We start from the raw sequence: 24,603 nt of genomic DNA, 5'->3' as shown, positions 1-24,603 counted from the left end.
AACAAAAACAAAAAGAAAAGATGATATAACTTCCCATGCTGAGGTGGATTATTTGGATCCAACTTACAACCTTGAAAGTGAGACAGAAAAAAGAGAAGGGAACGATAGTTTCAGCGAGTTATTATCTAGACTGAAAGAGATTATTTTTCTGAAAAGTGATACTATTCAAACTAAAGTTAAAAATGCTTTGAAATGTTGCATTGAATGGTTAATTCTGTTTTTTATCGATGATATTACTGCTTGGCCTTTGTTGAAATACATTTTAGAATTCTTAAATGGCTAGAAACGCTCACAGTAATTTACGAATGAATATTATCCAGTGGAATGCACAAAGTTTACAACCAAAAATAGTGACATTAACGCAAGTTTTAGACCAAGAACATATTCACATAGCGATAATCAGTGAAACGTGGTTGAATAAAAACAAAACTATAACTATATCTGGTTACAACATTTTTAGGAAGGACAGGTCGGATTCCTATGGAGGTGTTGCCATATTAGTCCATAAGTCTATTCAATGCCATGAAAGTCCAATCACGTTATATAATTCAGGTATAGAATTAATTTGCGTCAAATTATATAATTGTGGTGATATAGAAAATGTAGTGGGCGTCTACTGTCCATCTTCAGTTTGTACCCAAACGTCCGATTGGGATATTATATTCTGTAATTTTTCTAAGTCGACTATTATCGGTGGTGATTTTAATGGACATCACACGAACTGGTCTAATAAAACGGACACGCGAGGCTTACAAATTTTTGACTCAGCTCTTGACAATTCATTTGTCTCGATAAATAATGGATTACCTACCCGAGTTAAATTAGTTAATCGAAATTTGCAACAAACAACACCTGATATTACATTTGCATCAACTGACATAGCTATTAAATTCAATTGGGCAGTGTTAAATGAAAATTTAGGTAGCGATCACCTAATAATTAAAGCAGTTGTTGTCACCAGAAGTAGTAACAAATTAATAAAGAAAAGAAATTTCAAGAAAGCAAATTGGATAGAATATCGAGAAATATTATCACAGAATATAATTTCCTACTCACAAGGCGATGTGCAAAATAGTTATGATTTATTTCAAGATAAAATTAATGAGGCGGCTGATAAACATATTCCTTATGTTAAATACTGTAAAAGACCCGAAGTAAATTTTAAACCAAAAAATTATTGGACACCTGAATTGTCAAAAGTTATAGCACAACGTAGATTAGCCCTGTCAAAATTTAGACGAAACCCGACACCAGATAATTTAAAAAATTTACAAAGTAAAACTAAAGAATCCAAAAGATTAATAAGAAAAGCAAAATCCATATGTTGGCAAAATTTCTGTGATGATATCGATGAGGTAACTTCGGCACCTGAAATGTGGCGGAAGATGAAGTGGGTCAAAGGTGTCAAACAATCACAAAATTGCGCATCACTCAGTGACCTAAACAATCTATTAAACTCTCTCACCCCAGATTATACTACGAATAAGATACCCTGTTTTTCGTCAAGTAATGAAATTCTTGAACGTGAGTTTTCCATACAAGAGCTGGAAAATTGTTTAAAGTTTAGAGATACCGCACCTGGTGAGGATGACATTTCTTACTCCATGATATATAATTTACCATACGACTACAAAGTATATTTATTATGTATGTACAATGATATTTACAAACTAAATATTGTTCCTCATCAATGGCGAAAAGTCCAAATTGTTCCTATCCAAAAACATAATGATAATAGCGGGGTTCCAAAATTAAGACCAATTTCTCTAATATCTTGTTTGTGTAAAACACTCCATTTGATGCTATATAAAAGAATTGAGTGGTATGCAGAAAAAAAGAAAATATTTTCCCCCAATACCGTCGGTTTTAGAAAATCATTTTCTTGTGTGGATTCATTGGTACGCCTAGTTACCTATATACAAATTGGCTTTTCTGAAAATACTCCAACGCTAGCCTGCTTTTTGGATATTGAAAGTGCATACAATAATGTGTCAGTTGATGCAGGTGTAAGCATATTAGATGAACTCGAGTTGGGATCAAGGTTTTGTAGCTATATTTGGTCTTTTCTCAGTGAAAGACATTTAACTATAAGACCTCAGAATGGTGATGATTTGTGCATCAATAGATGGACTAATATTGGTTTAGCTCAGGGAGATCCATTATCGCCATTACTTTTTAATCTAATAACCTATAAGTTAAATCAAGTCCCAGCAAGGGTAATGATATCGCAATATGCAGATGACTTTGTTTTATTCACAAGAGATAAAGAGTTACAGAAATCTTTTGACATTATGCAAAATACACTAGAGAACTTCACTGCGTGTCTAAATGAGATCGGTTTACAATTATCAACTAGTAAAACCAGATATTGTGTATTTAGCCGTGGACATAAAAGAAATATTCCTGATTTGGTAATTAACAGTCGCTGCTTATCTTATTCGACGTGCAACAAATACTTAGGCATGTGGTTAGATTGTAGTCTGCGTTGGAGTCGACATATAAACGAATTAGTTGCGAAAAGTTCCAAACTTTTAAATATTCTAAAAATTCTTTCTGGCAAGACATGGGGAGTACACCCAAAGCATCTACGAAAATTATATCTATCATTAATAAGAAGTAGATTAGACTATGCATCATTTATATACGATTGCAGTGCTAAAAATCATACAAACAAACTTAACATAATACAGAATCGCGCTTTGAGAATTATTGGCGGATTCATTAAAACGACGCCAATTCATGTCATGGAATCAGAGCTTAGCATTGTACCCTTGACAGTTAGACGACTTTTCCTGGCTTATAAGTATAGTCTGAAAGCAAATGCTTGGTCCGATAATATTACTTGCGATCTAATTACAAAATTAAACTCCCTTAGTAGCATTAGATATTGGCAAAAAAAAAGAAAACCTTTACTCATCCAGACTTTTAATGAGGTGAGTCAAATGAGTATAATTAGATCGGACATCTTAAACATGTTTAATTTAGACTTATGGGTTACGGCATTAGACATTAAATCAATAACACGTATTAATCTTAATTGTATAACCCATTCAAAGACATTTTACGATACTAATGTAATTAAAAACAATGTTATAGCCGAATTAAACCTAAATTATAGTGACTGGCATAAAATATATACAGACGGTTCTAAAAGTGATCAAGGTCTTGGAGTTGGTATTTATGATCAAACCTTAAACCATAGCTTTGGACACAAAATAAATTCGGAAGTATCAATAATGACGCTGGAACTCATTGCAATATCACAGGCTTTGCATTACTCCATTCACAACCAAATAAAAGATCTTGTCATATTTACTGACAGCAAAAGCGCCTTACAACATGTGGCTCGTTGTGCCTCTGGTTACAGAGGATTAACGATAGCCTACGATGTTTTAAAGTCCATTATTACCTTGTTGAATGGTGGATCAGGTGTGAGGCTGCAGTGGGTTCCTGCTCATGTTGGCATAGAAGGAAACGAGCTGGCAGATCGTACCGCCAAGCGAGCGGCTGACAGTAATATCAATCTAAATTATGTTCCAGATTATAGTGAATATGTATCTAAATTCAAAATTTCGTGTATAAAAATTTGGAATAACATGTATCAAGAAATATCTAAAGACAAAGGCATTTGGTATAAGATTTTACAAAGCAAACCACTAAATTTACCCTGGTTCACGGGCGGGTTGAGCAGAAGGCATGTCAGATCGGTGATGAGACTTCGCTCTGGCCACTACCCAACAGCAAGTTTTGGATATCTAATGAAAAAAACCATGTCACCTAATTGTGAGACATGTGGGAAGCCCGAAGATGTCCATCACTTGCTGTTGGAGTGTGAGAAAAACAGGCGGGATCGTGAGCTGCTATTTACAGAAATTAAAGTTAATTTATATGATGTTGGCCTAGTTTTTTCCATTCTGTCAGACCCGACTTCAATCGCGGCGGTACGATTATGCCAGCTCGTTTATTAAAAGGAAGGGCACTATGGGATTGACATGTCCGATATGGACAAAAATCCCAAAAAAAAAAAAAAAAAGATTAAAAAAAAAAAAAAAAAAAAGCTATTGTGTAATGTTTACACGTACAAACTCTTTACTTGAAACTACAAGCGAAATTTTGTTAGTGGTCCTCGACAATTTGCGATCCACACAGATAGTGTTTGCATCAAGTTCGGTACAAAATAACAAAAAAAATCTGAGAACGTTAACTTATTTTCATTTATACAGATTTTTAATATATAAAACTTATATTTATACATACGAATCCTAAGCGAGATTTTCCAAATAACCTTTGCCATGTAAAAGTAATCTTTCGACTTTTTAACAACTTTAAAGTTGACAACTTTGTGTCGTGTCGTAAATTATACTTTTTAACACGACGTTAACACTCTGAACTTAACTGCAGATATTTTGGATAACTTTTTAGCAACTTCTTTGTATGTTATTTCCATATTAAAAATATAGTACAAGTTTGAAACTTTAAAATGTTATTTATTCATGCCAATATTTTTTAATCGACATATACATAATTAAAGTGACAAATATTTATCTCGTTTATGTCTTAGCTTACGTTGAAAACCAGCGAGACGTTCAGTGATAAACTGGAGGCAGCATCAGTAAAGCGTCTTCCCATTAGCCAAGAAGATTTATTTTCTCTTTTTAACTTTATAAATTTAGTAGGTGGCTTTGTCTTGGTGTAAGACATCTAATAGACACTGAATTAGGAAACCGTATCACACGGAACTTCGCAAATAAGATAAAATAGTATGAGGGCGACCTAGTTCATATTGTTCAGTTAATCAACATAAATCATGTTAGCCGCCGACGTGTCTCGTGCAATACATTTATCACGGCCAATTAAGTTAGGCCTTTGGCTTGTAGTTACTCCTTCGTATGTGTTATTCATGTATCTATTTAATTTTTTTAACAAAAGTGTATTTAATACAATACCAATTTCAAACACCATTTAACAGTGGGTGTCTGAGTCTAAAATCGGGTTTAAAACTTACTGTTATCTCTGTTCTGTCAATGATATTGACAGATCACGATATGTTTTATACTGTTATTTTGGTCTCAGAAACCAACTATAAGTCAATAACAAGAAACAATTTAATAGCTGACATCTCGTTGAATGTCTTCTTACCGCCCTTTGAAATAAATAGTAATCTATAATCTACAAAATTACGAATATTAACAAAGGCAACAAGCTTGGGATATTTAGGATAATTCCTTGAAAAGCACCTTTACTTCAAAATGAACTCTAATTGGTATACAAACGTTCTTTGTTGTTGAACAGAAAAAGAAAAATATTAGAAAGATCAAAGATATTTTTGTACATCTATAATATCGGATTGCAGGAAAATCCTGAACCGTTATCGATTATTGTACTTAACCTATTTCTTTGTACTTTCGTGTAAAGTATTACATGGTACACTTTTTTAGTTTGTTTAAACAATATCGTCGTATTCATAGTATCTCACTTTGTCTAGCTTGTATCATATATGGGATTAGCTTTTCTAATTAGCGTCTTCTGCTTGGCGCTATCCTCTACATCTTTATCTGAGCCTTGGTAATCATACGTCTTTGAACATCGTCTTTCCAGCCAGTAGTATTGTCAAAATCTTACATGACATATTTATAGTCAAGTAAGTAAAATTATTGCAAACGCTCTTTTGTTTAAAATAAGTCAATCAAAGCATTTGTGATCAACCTATAGTTGGGAGTTGTTATTACGAAACGTGGCAAGTATCGACTCGCAGCCTTGGAACTTAAGCCATTCGATTTATTATTATATCATTCCATTTTATAAATTTATTCTTAATTTTCAATTAAAATTTTAATAAAGAATCTATTACTGGGGAAATTAATTAATAACAAAAATTAAAAAGTACGATTCCAAAAAATTACACTGCGGTTAAAATGGTGAATTCATTTTCTATTGTAAAGTTAACTTTAATTCTGATGCCACTCATTTTCTTTTATTCCAACACGACCATTGTTTCAACTGTCTTCATCTTTTAAAGGCCGAGCTGAAATTACAGATAGAAGGGAGTATGGAAGTACAATAGTTAATTTCCTATGTAATATCTGAGCTGCGACATGAATAAGGTCTTTGAAGTTCGCAATTTCGCTGTGAGATATTAGCTTAGTGGAAATGATAACTCGAAGGAAATTTGTTGTTTATCATACGTATAGTAAGTTCTCTTGCAAGAAATTAACAATCTTGCAACAGTTTTCGTACAAGGCCGAGTAGGAAATTAATATTATGCTTTAGTATTGTTAGTCTTAGCCTTATATTATCTATGATAAGAGCAGCCTTATTTGTTGTAAAATATGCAACTGAAACCACGTTACCGGTTGTTGAAAAACTTCTTAATTAAACCTTCAATAAGAGACAAATGTAACTATGAACTAGCCATTGATTTAAAAAAAAAAATTACGAGATCAAAAGGTCATTGATATAGAAATAAATTTCAAGTTACAATCTCTACAAACTATCACAATATGTGTCGAACATGACAAGCTCGGTGTCGTCTTCGAAATATCAAACGACTGTCTTGAATCACCTTTGTTGTATCTTTCTCTTTATAACTGAAATGCAATGCCGACTTTTTTGAATCTACGTGAATCATATTTGCAGATTTATAACTAACTAAAAGTTGAAACGTATTCAATTTAGAGCAGAATTTTATTCATAAAATAGACCATTTTAGTCTATAATAATAAGCAGAACATATCCATCGAAAACTTCAAGTACAAATTATGCATCGAATTTCGATTTTAAATCTTTTCCTTTCTTGTTAAAAGATATAAATTTAATAATATTTTCTCGTCTCTATCACCTAGAATCTGTCTCCGAGATGGATTTGTATCAACAGACTCACCGACAGTATTTCTTTGCAACCCTAAAACCAAAATCAATGTAAAATAATCTAAAAGACATTGTATTACAGATAAGAGATTAGATTTAATAAATCCTTTGATAAAATTAATCTGTTCCGAACCCTATCCTATTAGTCATATATCTTATTTTAACATACATTACTTGAGAACATAAACCTAAATCATGGGCGAACTTAACTCCCTTATATTAAAGAGGGTTGACACTTAATAAAGTTTTCAGTCCTTAATATGTTTATAAGATTGCGAAAAGTTTCTATTATAATTGTATTAACATGTAACTTTGTAACAGTATCGTCTCTGGGCTGAGACCAAGGATTTTAGTTAAGTTATCCAAGTAAGAACTAAACCTCAATTGCGTAGAGATACTGAGACATCTTCTCATTTTTTTTGATAAAACAACTAGCAAAAGTAAAAAAAAAACGACAAAAGAAATATAATATGTATGAACAGATGCATCCAATACAAAATATGTTAAAAGAAACCAATAATCAGAACGTAACAGCGTGTAAAAATCTAGCAAACGAAAAGAACGAAGCGATATAAGGTCGAGATTGCAAGTTGGATATGCAGCCGTTCTCGATACGTCATAACAAACATCTATCAATCCATACAACTAAACATTCCCATTTATAATATTAATTAGAAGTACGTTTATAGATTTACTATCAAATTAAGAAATATAATGTTTGAAGTGTGAAAGACATGAAAATATTTAACAGGCTTAATACCGTCGTTCAAGTTACTTGCTAAAGTTCGAAGCGGAAAGAGGCAGTCTGCTCGACGTTAAATCAATTATAATATTGCAGGCTGAAAACTTGTTAGACCTAGTCAGTATATGCAGGTCTATTCAATTAAAATTAAAAGCTTTAAATTAGTAACAAGATGAAAAGATAAAAATATATGAGGTTGTTCTTACACGGTCGAAAGGTTTATGAAATGGATGTTCACAAAATGAGCTCATGGTTACGTGATATAGGGTAATTTAAAATCTTCTAAACTTTTGTTAAAATCTTATTTATCATATAAACTACTGGCCCTATTTTGAATACTGTCGTTACATATATATTTTGGCAGACAAAATTCATTTCAAATCTCGCAGTTATTTATGCGACAAGTTTATACGAGTCAACTTCATAACACATTCGCAGTGCACGCTGCACCATTCCGTTCGTAGGAAATGAATGAATTCTCGAAATAAACACACGCGATTTATTCGGTACTTGACACCATATGAAAATGAAAACATAGCGTGCCTAATTAAGGTAGCTCAAAAAAAAACTTTTTTTAGGTAGTATAGGAAGCACAATAGTACTTTAACACAAATATATATTAGGTTTAATATTTATGTAACAAAAAAAAAAAGAATAAGTTCCTTAAGCTGTAATGGTTCGGATTAGTAGACAAGAATCGGAAAATATATAAAGGGCTTTTTTGTCATATCATCATCAGCTCACTATACGTCCCCGCTGAGGGCCTCGGAACCTACCGGTTGAGGTTTTTTGTACAAAATATGAAATTATTATATTTTTAACAATTAAAACTTATTGATTTATGAAAAAAGTATATTTAAGCTCTCAATGAGTGTTTGGAAGTCTTCATAACAGTACATTTTGCCTCAACATCAAGTAACTTAATACTCTTACACAACAGAATCCTTAGTTGGTCTTAATTTCGACACTAATTGGGTATATATAAGAGCAACAAAGCTATAAGAATCTAGACGTCCTGTCTGTATCTCCCGAAGTGTACTTACGACCCCTCTAAGAGACTGAAATGCTCTTTAGTTTTGTTTCAAAGTACTTTAGCATTACAAGAATAATTCCGCCGGCTAAAGCTACATGCTTAATGATGGCCTTCTATAAACTGACTTCGTACTTATGAAACGTGACGTCACAACGTTCTGTTTCGGGATTTAAATGTAAGAAAGTATTATTCTTGTTTTGAGAATCTGTACTTTGTTAAGGAATTTATATATTATTATATTATGTATAATATTTGAAATCATTCTGTATTAAAATACTCTACATTTTTACGAAGTATAAGATATTTTTTAAATTAAGATAATAGATACTTGCCGCTTACATAAATATTTCAATAACATCTTAATAATTTTAATTTTTTGAGTTAAAAATATAAACCAAATACTCGTATCAAACTAGCTATGATTTTAAGATGGCTGACATCTTTTGAAATGGTACATATGAATATAAAACGTCCTCCGAAACCACTTCATAATCAAAACAGTTCGTAAATCGTATTCTAAATGAACATATTTTCTACACCATAACAATAAGAATAAAGGTACATAAACTTAGTAATAAAAAATAAATTACTATAAGGGTCGAGAAAATGCGATACACCTTTTTCATTTACATATTTTAACGAAAATAGACACGTTTATAGTCGAAATCGTATCATATAAAGAGCGAAGACCTGTCTCGGAGACGGGCAGATTTTATAGTGGCCCTGTAAACATGTAAATGAAGAGATACGAGGTTATGCATAAATTTTTCACAAGGACATACGTGATTCATATTGAACTGAAATAGAGTGCTAAGTTTTACACATTTATATGTAAAATAATATTGAAAAAAATCTACATTTCAATTTATCTAAACGAGTATACGAATAATTATATATTTTTATTTACTTAGTTAACCGTCGCCTGTGACTGTCCGCGCGGAATTGACAAAAAAAAACATAATAAGTAGCCTATGTGTTCTTCCAGACTATATTCTACAGCCATTCTGGAGGAACCATCTAACAAACATACATTTATCTAAACTTTCGCATTTATAATTTTAGTAAGAAGTTACATTATTTCATCGAGCATCAAAACACAACAGAAATTCTAAAAATGCGTTCGTACCCGATTCTAAGATGTAAATAATGTTACAGGCAAATTTTATACTATCATCATCATCAGCTCACTATACGTCCTCACCAAGGGACTCGGAGCCTACCCTAAGTTAAGGGTTATTAGATCATAGTCAACCACGCTGGCCAAGTGCGGGTTGGTTGACTTCACACATATCTTTGAATTTCTTCTCAGATATGTGCAGGTTGCATCACGATGTTTTCCTTCACCGTAAGAACGTCGGATAAATGTACATATGTAAATCGGAAATCGAAATACACATTGGTACATGGCGGGATTCGAACCCAGGACCTGCAGATTGCAAGTCAAGTGCTTGACCATTGAGCCAGCGACGCCCTCAAATTAAATTTTATACTATATCCTCGCATAATATTCTGAACTGTGGTTAAAATGTAGTTTAAATAAACGATATTATAACATACTATATTCAGAATATTCCGTTCCTTGCCGTACCCTCAACTCATAATACCGGTATGTCAATAAGTAGTTTAATTCCATCTACTATCTAGCATCTAAACTTATATACTAACTTTGAGACACTGAAACATTGAAATACTTAGACCTCTTCTATCACATAACGACATTCTGAACAACTAAATACATAACTGTAGAGTACCTGGAGATCTGTAACCTTGAGTAATACATGTACAGTACATGGGCAGTAACTCACACGTATAATTGCAAATATACTATTTTTAAATCGTGGGGTTCTATGGTATCTATGATTCCAAAGAGGCTGAGAAAGATGACAATGCGTATACGACTGTCGAGAGTGGAATAACACGGTTACATAACATCTATGTGTCCATCATTTTTTCAACATCAACAGAAGAAGTCAATGTTCATAAACTAAACTGCTTTTGAAATGCTTAAGGTAGGTTTCTGAGACCAAAACCTCCGTTTAAAACATATTGTTATCTCTGCTTTGTCAAAGATAATGATGACATATTAATACACAGATTTTGGTCTCGGAAACCCACAGTTAGTGACTTTGGAAGTTGTCACTAATCTTGTTTATTTATACATTTCCTTGAAGTAATAAAAAGGTGAAATATAAAAATATAAAACGATGGCCAGCAACACTTAACACCGTTAAAAAAAAGTTGCAGTACAATGACAAATGAGAGCGACACGCCCTCACAAAGACCCGACAAACATTAGTTAACGCCCGAGAATTAACATTGCTCAAACTGTTACATTTAAAGTATTAAATTCACTTTTAATTAAACCATACATTCACGAAACGGGCATGAATGAAACATATTAATTATTATTACCTTCGTCATAAACCAAATTGCATGATTTCACTGCATTTTATGATGGAGCTTAAACGTCAAGTCCACAATGAATGAGTAATCAAGCATAACTAATTAAAACAAATTAAATCTTACTAATATTATAAATGCGAATGTTTAGATGGATGGATGGATGTTTGTTAAAGGTATCTCCGTAACGGCTATAACGGATATTGATGAAATTTGGTACAGAAGTTGAACAAAGACTGGAAGAACACATAAGGCACTTAGTGTGTTTTTTTTTAATTCGACGCGGACGAAGTCACGGGCGACAACTAGTGAGTGTAAAAATTACAGTATACAATACGCGAATTGTGACCTAAAAATACCAAGATAAAAATGGAATGGCTTTGAAAAAAATCAGCTTCCAAATTATACCTCTTATTTTGTTTAAACAAAGAGCCAACTCCTGTGTAAAAATAATTTAATAAGCCGACCGTCTTACTGGCGCTCAACAACAGTATAATGAGAGGAGAAAAAACATCGCCGAATTTCACAACTTTCCGTAACTGGAGCTGACAACGTAAGTAAAAAAGTTACAATGTTCCTAAATATCTCCAAAGAGATTTCATAAATTTTAAATTTGTACTTTCGAGTTTTTATTCTCATTGCTTTGCAAATTTATAGTCTGTGTGAAGCAATTAGTACTTTGTTTCAACATCGCTTAATGCAAAATATCATTTATTGCTACAAAAAACGTGTCGAACCGTGGGTTTCTAAGACCACATATATTTAAAAGATATTGTAATCTATGTTTTGTTAATAATGACAGAAATGACGATATATTTTATACAGATTTTGATCTTAGAAACCAAACGGTAACGTTCAAGGGCTTTGACGAAATCAGATATATTTTTTGTTTCATATGTGTTTATTAAAGTAGTATTTAAGAAACAATATAATAAATACTATCACTATAAAGCAGAAAGTACGTACAAAATAACAACGTGTATTAATTCGCTTATTCTTGTAGTTTCCTATTAGCGTCCTAGATTTGTTTGAAGGGAAACAAGATTAAGGTGGGGCCTTAATTTACAACGAACACGGCCATCTAGCACGTCGCACAATTTACAAGACCTACGCAAACAACTGCGGGTACGTAGCTCAAATTAAGGTCGTTTTATCGCATCGCCACACGCTCTACAACAACCGCATATACCTCGATTTACGTGAAATCTTAAATTAAAAAAGTAAGTAAACTACGTAAACTGAAATCTAACTAAGCCCATATCATTTACTTTTAATAAGTATAATAAAACCAGATATTTGGATCTATATCTAGATTATAGGATGTCTAGCTGAAGCAAATCCAGGTATTGTAAATCACTATTTTTTTTTCTCTTGCCACAATCTTCCAGTTCAACAGTTCGATGCCCGAATATTCAAACGACCTCCTTCTACCTCCCAACATTTGATAATTTTCAGTCCCTCTCCCTGACAGTTCGAAGTGTTGCCCGTACAATTAGCGAACCCTAACATTAGGAAACCCTAACATAAGTAATATGAAGAATTATATACTTAATATAAACTCTCCTTGTATCACTCCAAAAAATAAAGACATTGTTTTGTTAAACATGTGTTTTAACCCTTTGAACGCCGGTGAAAGATATGGATGTCAAAGTCGTTATACATTTCACCATAAATATGCATCAGTCAGTTAAAAAGCGTCAATAGCCTAATGGTAAAGGGTACGGATTTCCGATCACGAGGTCGGGAGTTCGAATTCCCGGAATTCGACTATTGTCGTGAACCATATCCTAGCACAAGCCTAGAGCTTAGTTGGAATGGTAAAAGAAATATTAGTAAATTTACAAAAAAATCTGCTAATATTTTAATTAAAAAAATGTACACTACTTTCTAGATAAGTATTTTATTATTTGATAACAAAAACTCCTTTTACATACGCGTAATAATGTTTTCAATAGCCATGATTTGTCAAAAATCCGCGAGCCTTCACGGTATAAAAAGTTTGACGTATGTTTAAGCGAATATGAAACATAATCTAATTATTTTTTTTTATTATAAGGCCCTTAAATGTGTAACAAAGACCAGTTTTAGATTTCTCGTACAAAATAGAAGTGCGAAATATTTCAATTATTAAAGTAATTGGAACCCATACGTCGATTTATATCCCAACATATTGTAAAGGTCGGTAAGAAAGGAATCGTGTGCCTGGGGACCGTCCGATTCTGCGGGGAACTTATAAATATTTCATGAAAGAGGCTAGTTCTTAAAATAAGCCTATACTACGTATCGCCTCGTGATAAAGTCGCTTTTCGTATGGCTAGATTGAAATTTACTATTAATACAATTCCAACGTCCATTCATAGCAACGTATCCCACGGTTGAAGCCCTATTGTATCTCCGCATTTGAAAAATTAAACACACTGTTTAAATATGTGTTTTGTAAAAAAATATAATATGTAAGAACTAAATAAATATATAGAATATAGTTATCACCAAAGATAGTTAATTAAAAATTGTTAAATCGATCACAAATGTAGAAGAAATAAAAAGAGATTATAATTCTGTTATTTAGAAAAAAAAATCGCTAGTGACGTACAAAAACTTTGACAGGTGACAGGCGACATATGACAGTTGACAGCCCACTCTCGATGCTAGCGCCACCTACTTATAGCTAACAGTTTTTCTCCACTTTGTTCTCCACGTCGGTAGATAGTACAGGATTTTATCAGTATAGTAGAAATCCGATTTAATTTAATTGGCTACCCTTGATGTATAGAACATTTTTTCCTATTAGTCTCCTTTTCCGTCCCTTTCCATTGTTGTGTATAAGAAAAGTGTGTAAAGAGAAAGAGGACTTAGTTTTCCGGCTAATGTCACTTACCTTAATATGTGGCATGGAGAGGACGCGGCGCAGGTCGTGTGCTGCCGCAGCGGTGGGCGAGGGCGCAGCTGGCGCAGGTCGAAGGCGACCAGCCGCTTCTAGTGCCTACGTACAACCACATGGAAATCTTACTAAAGTTATAAATGTGAATGTTAAATGGATGGATGGATGTTTGTTTGAAGGTATCTCCGAAATGGCTCGACGAATTTTGATGAAATTTGGCACGCATATAGAAAATAGTCTGAAAGAACACATAGCCTACTTATTAATTCCTCGCAAATGGAGTCACGGGCAATGGCTAGTGATTTATAATTACTACAGCAAGATAGACAGACAAAAATAAAAAAAAATGCTTTTGCATTATAGGTAAAGCAAATACATAACTAAATGTGATATTTAATTTCAATATTACATACACACAAATAATACAATAAGCTAGTTATAGTCACCTGACGTGTCTTGGTCCTGGCCTCAGCGGCGGGAGCGCGGCCGCTGCTCACCACCACAGTGCACGCGATGCGATCATACACCTGTCACATACAAATTATATTATTTTACATATCTTCAACAACTAGCGGCACTTAAAAAAACATAATTAGTAAACTATGTGTTATTCCAGACTATGTTCTATATACTGAACTGATAAAAAACGGCTAAACACTCACGTATATTCGTCCGATGGCGGCACCAATATACGTGAGTGTTTAGCCGTTTTTCTATCAGTTTAGTATAATGTCTCACGAAAGTTTGAATAATTTAATATTTTCTATATGTATGCCAAATATTATTGAGATCCGTTCAGATAGGAGGAGGACAGGAGATACCTTCAAACATCCATCCATCTATACAAACATTGGCATTTATATTAGTAAAATGGTAGACGCCAATATCTGCTGCACGAATGTGCCACGCTCGATGCAATCCGACTTCATAAAAAATAGACTTCAAGTGGATAGAATAGTAGAAAGAAGTAGGGACAATCCGATAAGTGCGTGCCGAATACCTAACTTTAGTCCTCTTTCCCTACCCACCCTTTTCTTACAAGGGAGGGATGAGAAGGGGTATTGGATTCGACGGAGATGAGGACAAATGAGACCCTTTATTCTTATGTATTTTGACAGTGGTTGTTTTGCCTTTTAAGCAAATTCAGGTGTTGCCTTTATGATATTAATGCCGTTGACCAGATATACTTTGACCTATATAAGAAAGCAATACATACTTCTAGCAGAGCTCTGAGTTGCAGGTCGTCTAACACGCTGTGGAAGAGATCAGGATCCATGAAGAGAGGCCCGTCCTGCAGAACCGCCACATCATCCAGAGACTCCACCACGAGGTTCACAGCTGTAACAAAAAAAAACATACAATGTACGATACAAGTAGCATCTTTATATGTATTTTTTTAATTCAACAACGATGAAGTTATTAACAAATTATTTTCACAATTCTGTTAAAAAAATGGACACAATATTTTTTAAAATCGGCGTACGCACACTAATATATTTATTGCAATCAACCAACATTCAGTATTTTTAAAGGTAAAGGGTAGATTCGCTTTCATTCGTGGTGGGAAGATAATTAAATTCTTTGTACCTGCAGCATTGGCCTCCTCCAGCAGAACCTGTCGTCGTCCAGGTTGTTCCTCTTCATCGTCATCATCAACTGCTGCAGCGGCGAGGGTCGCGGCACGCAGACGACGACGGCTATTGAACTTCTTCAGCTCCTCCACGGTGCCCGCTAAATGAATGCGGTTCTGCTTGTCCCGATCCTATTGTTATAAACGGTGAAAATGGAAAATTAATGAATAATCTTCAAAACAAATCCATCCTTTGTATGTCTTACTTATTTAGTATCGCCCTACATAAACACGTCTGATATTAAAATATCGCATAGTTTTCAAGGTTAAAGAGGTAAAAATTTATTTTATCGTTTATAGTAAAGTTGAGTAAAACACCATCACAATTGATACAACAAAAGCTATGAACAAACTTTTAACTTTTTCCTTTGTTACTTTGTAAAATATTAATCTCTGTTTGAATGTATGGATAGATGGACATTTACAAGAAGGATAGATGTAGAAACACAGTCTGGAAGAACAAATAGGCTATCTATGATCCCAGAAACATGCACGGGTGCGATACGTTTAATTTATTTACTCGGTAATTCCGAAAGAATTCAACAGATATTATTGAAATTTGGCACAGATATAGAACATAGTCTCGAGTAACGCATAAGATATATGAACACAGACTCAGGAAAAACCTATACATTGAAAAGAGTTTTAGATATTACTAGCCGTCGCCCGCGACTCCGTCCGCGAGTTTGTCTAAAAAATAAATTTAGGGGTGGACTACCCTTAACATTTAGGGGGATGAAAAATAGATGTTAGCAAATTCTCAGACCTACTCAATATGCTCACAAAATTTCATGAAAATCGCTCAAGCCGTTTCGGAGGAGTATGGGAACGAAAATTGTGACACGAGAATTTTATATATAAGATTAATTAGAATCATTTGGCGCGAATGACGTGCTTTCGTTACAAAGTCAAGTGTCAGAATGATTAGTGAGGGGACATAAACGTCGATATTTCAGTAGGCTAGTGTTGCGCCAGTACTCCAGCACATTCGGATTATCTTTCTAACAGAAGTTACAAGACAATGTTATTAAATCCTAAGGTAAATAAGAATAATCATAGTATTTGGGTGAACCGACTCACCCGTATCCAGCGATGGTTGAGCACTTCCTGTATGTTGATGCGCTGCGTGTGGTCCACAGTCAGCATGCGCTGCACCAGCTCCTTGGCTGAGTCGCTGATGTCATCCCACAGTGGAGCATCGAACTGATACCATATCACAATAATTTACCCACTTTTAGTACTTATTAAGGGAAGGGAAAATTAAGGAAAATTTATAGAACTTTGTAGTTAAAGGAATATTTTTTACGGACAAAGCAGTCAATGGTCACAGTTATGGGGTTATTCAACAAAGAAACTAATATCAAAGTTGTTTTTTTATCACATATAGAAAGATCGTAGACAAGTTTCCATACAAAAATGTTTTTTTCTTTCGCGTTTTGATAAAATTAGTGGTTTTTAAATGCACGTATAAACTCGATGCCGAAGCCAACACTTTAAATATTTTGAGAAAAACTTTTGTAATAAAAAAAATATCGACATTTTTGGAACGATCAAACGTGGATGTGAATCTGAATAACTCTCTATTCTACGTAAGCTATCTTGTCATTAATTCTTTAGTGGTTATGATCTCAAAATTAAGCACCAGTCCTTTATTCACATAAAAAACAAACGACCCTTATTGTCCATTTTAGTTAACATAGTTGCACAAAATCAGTAGTTCCAAAACATATTTTGTCTACTGCCCACTTTGAGAATAAATATTTTTTTAGCGCCCCCATATTTTCACATATTTCAAAACCACTATAACTTCAAAATAAATTAATTAATTATTGTGACCTATATATGTATATTAACGGAGAATTCTAAAGGAAACTTTCATCAACCTGGAACTTGAGACCCGCAGCGCCCACAAGGGGGCGTTATCGCCCACTTTGAAATACTGCACAAAACCAAAATATCATTCAAAGATAACACTCACTCTAAGTCTCCCACGACAGATAGCTTCGAAGAGACGCTCTCTTGTTCCAGTGAATGGCAGATAGCCAACAAGTAACACATGCAGTAGAATCCCAGCAGCCCACACATCCACTGGCTTCCCATACAACTGACTGGATACAACCTCAGGGGCCATATAGTGCGGAGTACCGATACGACCTGTTGAATAATAATATTTTTATACTAGAATTCGACAAACGAGCGACGGCTATTTATCGCTAAAACAGCGAAGTGCATATCTGCACTTAGTTAAGATTGCTGATGCTTTACCTAAGGAGAGGATGCATAGAAAAAATAAATCCTTTTCCATACAACTTCCCTACAAATCCAGTACCCATTCTCATCATCTTACTCATATCAAATGCGAATGTTTGGATAGATGGAAGTTTGTTTGAAGATATCTCCGGCACGGTTAGATGGAGTTCTTTGAAATTTGGCATAGATGAACATAGTCTGGAAGAACACATAGACTAATTATTAAGTTTGTTTTTAATTCCGCGCGGACGTAGTCGCGGGCGACAACTATTACTTCAGAAGACAGAGATGTGAAGGGGTAGGAGTTAATGTTGCAGCACGACCAACAGAAATATAATTAATTATAAATTGCGTTTAATTAAAAAGCATAATACGTTAAAGTTTGCAGGTGTAACACGTGCTCAACGGCTTAATAACTTAACTTTTTAACTATTTATCTAAATAGCATTAGCTATTCTGACTCTATTGTTTTTAATATTTATTTTACGCTTAATTCTGTTAAAGCGGAATATACCAAACTTAACTATTATACCTATAGCTTATATTAATAATAACTGCCATATGTGCTTTATGTACTGCTTAGAAGCTTAATAAAGATATTTTAAATCAAAAAGACTGAGACATTATTTTAGATGTGACATGTACAGACGTTACTCAGTTTGTGTGAATAATTAAAAATACTATGATAAACAAGGTACTATTTCTCAATCCTAAGCGGACGGAGTCACAAGCGACAGCTAGTATATAATGCTACTTGAAAAGAATTATAAACTTGAAGATACAGATTAAAAATCTTTTTGATGTAATGAACTTTTAGTTCTGAATGAAAGAAGTCATAATGTGATACAAGTTCAATTACATTCTTATTCGTTCACATCTAAAATAATGGCCCGTCTTTTTGATATAAAATATCGAAAATACATACATTGTTATATTTTAATAAAGCCACATGCTTTTATCATCTATCCTTATTGAAAATTATTATAATGTCCGCTTAGTTTTTTTTTTTTAATTTCATTTTTTTGTTATATATTATATCAGCACACGAATATAGCTTTCATAACATTTTAGTTTAGCCTTAAAGAACATCAAAGATTTAAATTATAATTTTAATTAAAGCCAATAAGTGAGAAACTGTAAGTTAAAAGGATTAACTAACTCACACTACACCAAAATGTGTTGTCTTACTTAAGTTACTTTTTATCAACCATATAGAAACATATTGCCATCTTATTCATTCTCTTTAAAATGATAAAGATAACGATATTTAATAATACAGATGTTAAAAGACAGACAGATGGTCGTAATTAATTTTTTTTCTATAGTCAAACAAGGATATCTGGCCCGTTGTGAGAGGCGCCACTGTCGCGGATATTACTGTCAGAAAACAAATATATTGGCTGGTCGTAAAAAAATGAAAAAAAAAATACATGACAGCTACAAAACTAAAACAATCGATTACTTTTGACATTGACAGGAGGGCGCTAGTGAGCTAATATAATTTAGTTTGGCATATACCCACAGGGTCAAATAATATTGTCAATCTATATGACTTTACACTCGTTTTTTTTAATTTTAAACAAAAATAAAATTTTGTGTGAGTTAGCTCTAATTATGACAACACACATCAATTTGGATCAAATAACAAAAGGGATTAGCACTAAACAATTACAGTGTTTACAATGAACGTGTGCTGTTAGTTAATTGAACGGCAGTGTTTCGTGAACATTAACATAGTGTCCGCTGTACATGACACCTTTTAATACATTTGTGATATGAGTGATGACACATGTGCCAAGGAGATTTGCACGTAATATCCATGCAGTTAGGGCACAATTCGCATTGTCGGTAAATTTCTTACCATACTCATCTGATTTCAGATACGCTTGGCCCATAGGACCCACTAGTGGTCGATTGTCCATCACCAATTCTGTACAACACAATCCCATATCAACAACGTGACAATCACATTACATAGTAAAGTGATGCTTAAAGCATATCTTACTCAAAGATACATAAATACTTTTTATATATCAACATTAATAAAGGACCACCCCAGATGATAAATTGGTCGGCCAACTGTATATCATACACTGTTTCAAATCAAGAACAAAACATTGTGAATAAATTTGTATGTAATTTACTGACAATTTTTATTTCCAAGCATCGTTTTCATTTGGAACAATGTATAATTTAATCATGCATATGGCAACATAGAGCAGTAAGTAATGTATGTTTATTTCTCACCAGGGGGAGCGCGATGTGCGGCAGGTGCGGGCAGTTGCGCGGCCACACCGAAACCACCAAGTTTGACAGGCGCGCAGTTGTCACGGCCGGCTAACAGCACGCAATGAGGTCGCACGTCACGATGCACGATGTCATTCTCATGACAGTAGCGCAATGCTTCCAGAATCTGACGCATGTAATGGCTACAAAGAAAACATATGTGTTTACACTCACGTTTGTTACCTATACAGGTAGCCCAAGTTTAATATGCCACATTTAACATCTATCAATAGTGTCACGGTGAGGTACACTCCTCTATAAATGGACAGGCTATAAACCGTAATATTTTATGCCTATTTGATTTTCGCCATTTTGGCGCTGATAGTTGCGGTTGGTAGCGGTGGTGAGGATTCTAACTAATAATATAGATAGAAACAACTGCCAGGAACTTCAACAGGCGCGTTTTAGCGGGATTGGATCTTTTTAAGACCACTTTTTAATACAATTTGTACAAAATATAAAAATGTTGATACTTCGCAGTAGACAAAACAAATCAATTCCATTGTAAAGAGATTTCAATGTAGTTATTATTCCTGTATTACAATTGGTTTCAGAAACCTTTAACAATAACCAACATTAAATTATAATACTTTGAAGATTGTTTAAAAAAATAAACTGTCAAATATCTGTTATTTGAAATATAAAACATAAAAGTTTTGGACCAGTCTGTTTAAAAGAGCTAATTCTCTTAAGAGATGACACTTTATTCGTTGAATGTTACATGACAAAAAGTTATAAGTTTCAATTATAAGCTTACCATGCTACAGCTTCACTGTACACAAATCCGGCAGTCGCCCTGCGCACAACTTCAAAACAGAGATCAGATCCATCCATGCTGAAAATAAATAAAATTATCTATTTATTCAAGTAACTTAAAACATACAGTTAAAACTGCTTAAGCCAGAGACCAAAGGATTGTGATATTTTTCTTGCTTATAAAGGTTTCTCTTTAACCCGAGTTTATTATAAGGTTGTCCATCAGGACCAAATAACGACTATAGCTTATTCAACTTCAACTACATAACCAAATTTAAAATAAGAAGTTAATTAACAATGAAACAAAAATTATAATCACAGGTTTTTTCTACCAAAAACTATATGTTTGATATTTGTTTTTCTTCATTAATTTTGGCATTGGAAACCCACAGTAAGTAACCTAAAATTATATAACAACAGTCCGTTGAAGAACCACAAAACTTACAATACTATTTTCATTTCAATTTTCAATTTTAGTTTTCAATACATCAAGATTACACAACCCCGACTCATTGATCACAGCTATAGATTACTCATGACACAAGATTCAATCTAATATACTGGGAACAGTTCCAACAGATAACAAAAACAAATAATAAATAAAAAGACAATACTATATTTTTTTTCAAGTCATTCTATAAATAAATAATGACAGGAACAAAAATAATAACAATTATTTCTATTTAAATAATAGTACTTACTATTCAAACACCATATACAGCATTCCCTCTGAGCTGTACGTCTCCAATAGCTCCACAATATGAGGGTGCTTCAGCATATGACATATTGTAGCTTCACGTTTAAGATCTGAAAATATGAAGGTTAATTCTATAGTAATATTTTGCGGAAAGAGATTTATTAGTGAGACAATTAATCATGAACAGCCTTAAATTCTAAGCAAACTTTTAGGTTTAAAAATTATAAAACACAATACTGAAATGCCACACAATTTATAATTTTAATCATAAATTCTAACAGAAACAAAACAATTGTTTAAGAATGGGAAAGAGACATTGCAAAAATTTGATTATGATAGTGTGAAACACTGGTAAAACCAAGAAAAATATTCTAAGTCTATAAGTTGTTTATATTATTCAGTAAAAAGTAATTTTTAATGTAAATATTCATGTAAAAATTACTCACCTGCTGTACTAAGACCTGGGCTTGCAGTGAAGCGAGCTACATCAACAATCTTCACCGCAAACTGCTGTCCTGTCTGACGGTGTACACAGCGTCTTACAAGGCTGAATGGACCCCTATAAAACAGTAATTTCATACATTTGAAGCACTACATAATTGCTAAAGTCAATATGTTAGAATTAACAAGGTCAAAGTAACATGTCAGCTAAGAGTAGTCACACATTGCTCTTACTAATAGCGTGAATGTTGGATTGATAGATGGATGTTTGTTGGAAGGCATCTGCAGAATGGCTGCATAGATCTCAATGGAATGTATACCACATAGTAGAACATAATCTGGAAGAACACAGGTCCTATGATTGCGGAAATATGTATGGTTTCCATGGAGTATGCTTAATTCATATCTTTACTTGATAACTCTATATATTGTTAATGATTTTGGCACAGATATAGAACATAGTCATGAGTAACACATGTGATACTTTTTATCCATTTTATTTTAATTCTGCGCAAACATACTGGCAGCAAAAGCTATAATAAAATATCCCAATTAATATTGACATTGCTCATTTAAGATTAAATAAATTTAATGTCAATCATCTCATTCTTTTTAATTTACCAAGTAAATGTTTAGTAGGTCTTAAATAGGTCAGATAAAAGTTGTCAATTATACAGTTAAACACAAACCTAGATTTTAAGGGTGACTTTTACAGTTCGGAATTAAAATAAAAGCAGCACCAATAGGAGATGTGAAACTGTTGCAGTTATCGAGTAAATATAGAAAACAAACATATCCCACGGAAACCATTTACATGTCTGGGATGACACATATTCTGTGTTCTTCCAGACTGTATTTTACATCATTCTTAAGTTGTCTAGTAACAAACATCCATCCATACCTTTTCATTTATATTAGTACAATAAAAAGTAATTTTGTATTTTTTTAAGAATCAGGATTTAGATCATAAATAGGACAGAAAAGTAAATTAATGGCAAAAGAAAGAAATAGAAATATTCATACTTTTTAAGTTATGCATTTCTCTGAATCTAAAACAATTCTGGACATGGTTAATCGCCTAAATATATAGTTTATCCTTTTTAAATAAACTTTGTAATACATGTTACAAGGTTTGGTTAATAAAATATAAATTTAACAAATGGCATTTTACTAATAGTCAGCTTATACTATAAATGTTACAGGAACTTGATCTATAAAACAAGTTTCTCAAAGACAAAGTTTAATTTAAACATTGGTTCACATTTTTTTAAAGGAATTTTATACAAACTTGAAAAAATAATGTATACTCACTTGCCAATAATTTCACACAATTCGTAAACGTCGTCGAATAAAACTTCGTCCTCAGCCATTTTTAGAAATAACACGAACAATTTATTAGATAAAGTGATTAAATATCATTTTCAAAAAAGGTATAACTTTAGAACACGAAGGTTACGCCCCGAGAGGAAAATCCGAACTTCAAAAGGTTTAAACACTTCATAAGAATACTAAATAATACAGAAGATAAAAAAATTAGTAAGCGAATAACAAACACTACGAAAATGTGCAGTTATGCGCAATTTGTGCATATTTAAATGAAGAAAATCCGCGACAATTCGCTCATTTTTCTTTTGCTGTACAACACTTCACTATATGATCTTCAAAATAATATTTTACAATAATTCTCGTAATATACGTATGTTTCACTTCAGTTTACACGTTTACCGATAAATTGGAAATTGTAAAATAATTAATTTATTCCCTTATTTTCTATTTACTTTTGACATTTACTAGGGGTTGCAAATATTGGATTTGAAGTGAGCAGCACTTGCACTGTGTTGTCATCTCTTACTTTAGTGTTGTACAATAACTTTTTTAAGAATAGCAATAACATTTTAGAAATCTTATTCGAATATGCTCCTGTAGAAATGCTAAAATAATTTTATGAGGCACAAAGCTATATTTTACAAGGACTATTACCTATTCAGTTAACTATAAGCTAATTTATTATTGCAATTAATATCTGGTTGCAATGCAATACAGCCACATAGTCAGATATCGTTTATTTTACAGCAGTGTAAATTATTTTTGTTCTCTTGTTTGATATGCAAAATGAGAATTTGAAGTTTATAAATTGTTAGGATAAGATTAGATATTTTACTGTCTTTCTTTTTTCACCAATCTTTACTTATTAATAAAACAAAACACAATAAATTAAAAAAAAATATTTATTTCTGAATACTAGTTAAAATTTTTTAAGGTTTGACATAGCACTATTTAGTAAAATTTTCAAATGATATAAACATTTACAGTAGAAATATTTCCTACCAAAGAATCAATTCACTCTACACTAATGACATTTTTATATATCACGCCTAAAATTACGTTAAATACTTATTCTAAGGTAGTTAAATAGTAAATTACAGGCGGAAATTAACGTATCATGGATTACATCGTATGACAGTACTGTTTACTTTTCTTTTAAAATATTCGCAGTCAGGGACTGTTATAACAATATTGGAGTCATCGGTTTTAGCATTTCTTGTCTTGTTAATGCTTACTAGGTAACTGCAGTTATAATCTAACTCGTAGATATCAAACGAAGTTTCCTGAAAAAAAA

At 33.0% G+C, this 24,603-nt stretch overlaps 2 protein-coding genes across 8 annotated transcripts in view; both read right to left on the bottom strand.

Moving 5' to 3' along the window:
- The window catches only part of LOC106122514 (peripheral plasma membrane protein CASK), a 128,705-nt gene extending 104,932 nt beyond the window's left edge, over nucleotides 1-23,773 (bottom strand). For 6 of the 7 annotated variants that reach the window (XM_013318515.1, XM_013318516.1, XM_013318519.1 and 3 more), the window contains exons 1-12: nucleotides 23,295-23,773; nucleotides 21,989-22,101; nucleotides 21,547-21,652; nucleotides 20,847-20,924; nucleotides 20,051-20,232; nucleotides 19,665-19,733; nucleotides 17,532-17,707; nucleotides 16,634-16,756; nucleotides 15,511-15,685; nucleotides 15,140-15,261; nucleotides 14,370-14,450; nucleotides 13,921-14,025 (exon numbers count right to left, since the gene is read on the bottom strand). In XM_013318515.1, the coding sequence (XP_013173969.1) occupies nucleotides 13,921-14,025; nucleotides 14,370-14,450; nucleotides 15,140-15,261; nucleotides 15,511-15,685; nucleotides 16,634-16,756; nucleotides 17,532-17,707; nucleotides 19,665-19,733; nucleotides 20,051-20,232; nucleotides 20,847-20,924; nucleotides 21,547-21,652; nucleotides 21,989-22,101; nucleotides 23,295-23,353 (1,389 nt within the window). In that variant the 5' untranslated portion in view covers nucleotides 23,354-23,773. The remainder of the gene's footprint in view (nucleotides 1-13,920; nucleotides 14,026-14,369; nucleotides 14,451-15,139; nucleotides 15,262-15,510; nucleotides 15,686-16,633; nucleotides 16,757-17,531; nucleotides 17,708-19,664; nucleotides 19,734-20,050; nucleotides 20,233-20,846; nucleotides 20,925-21,546; nucleotides 21,653-21,988; nucleotides 22,102-23,294) is intronic. The other variant, XM_013318521.1, reaches the window with a different exon arrangement.
- Nucleotides 23,774-24,424: 651 nt separating this feature from the next.
- The window catches only part of Kal1 (anosmin-1 Kallmann syndrome 1), a 7,928-nt gene continuing 7,749 nt past the window's right edge, over nucleotides 24,425-24,603 (bottom strand). Inside the window, exon 7 of the mRNA XM_013318281.1 lies at nucleotides 24,425-24,592. Coding sequence (XP_013173735.1) covers nucleotides 24,425-24,592 — 168 coding nt within the window. The remainder of the gene's footprint in view (nucleotides 24,593-24,603) is intronic.

This window comes from Papilio xuthus, unplaced genomic scaffold, assembly GCF_000836235.2.
Source record: "Papilio xuthus unplaced genomic scaffold, Pxut_1.1 DF826923.1, whole genome shotgun sequence".
Taxonomy (NCBI): Eukaryota; Metazoa; Arthropoda; class Insecta; order Lepidoptera; family Papilionidae; genus Papilio; species Papilio xuthus.
This window is presented reverse-complemented; position numbering and strand designations above follow the sequence as displayed.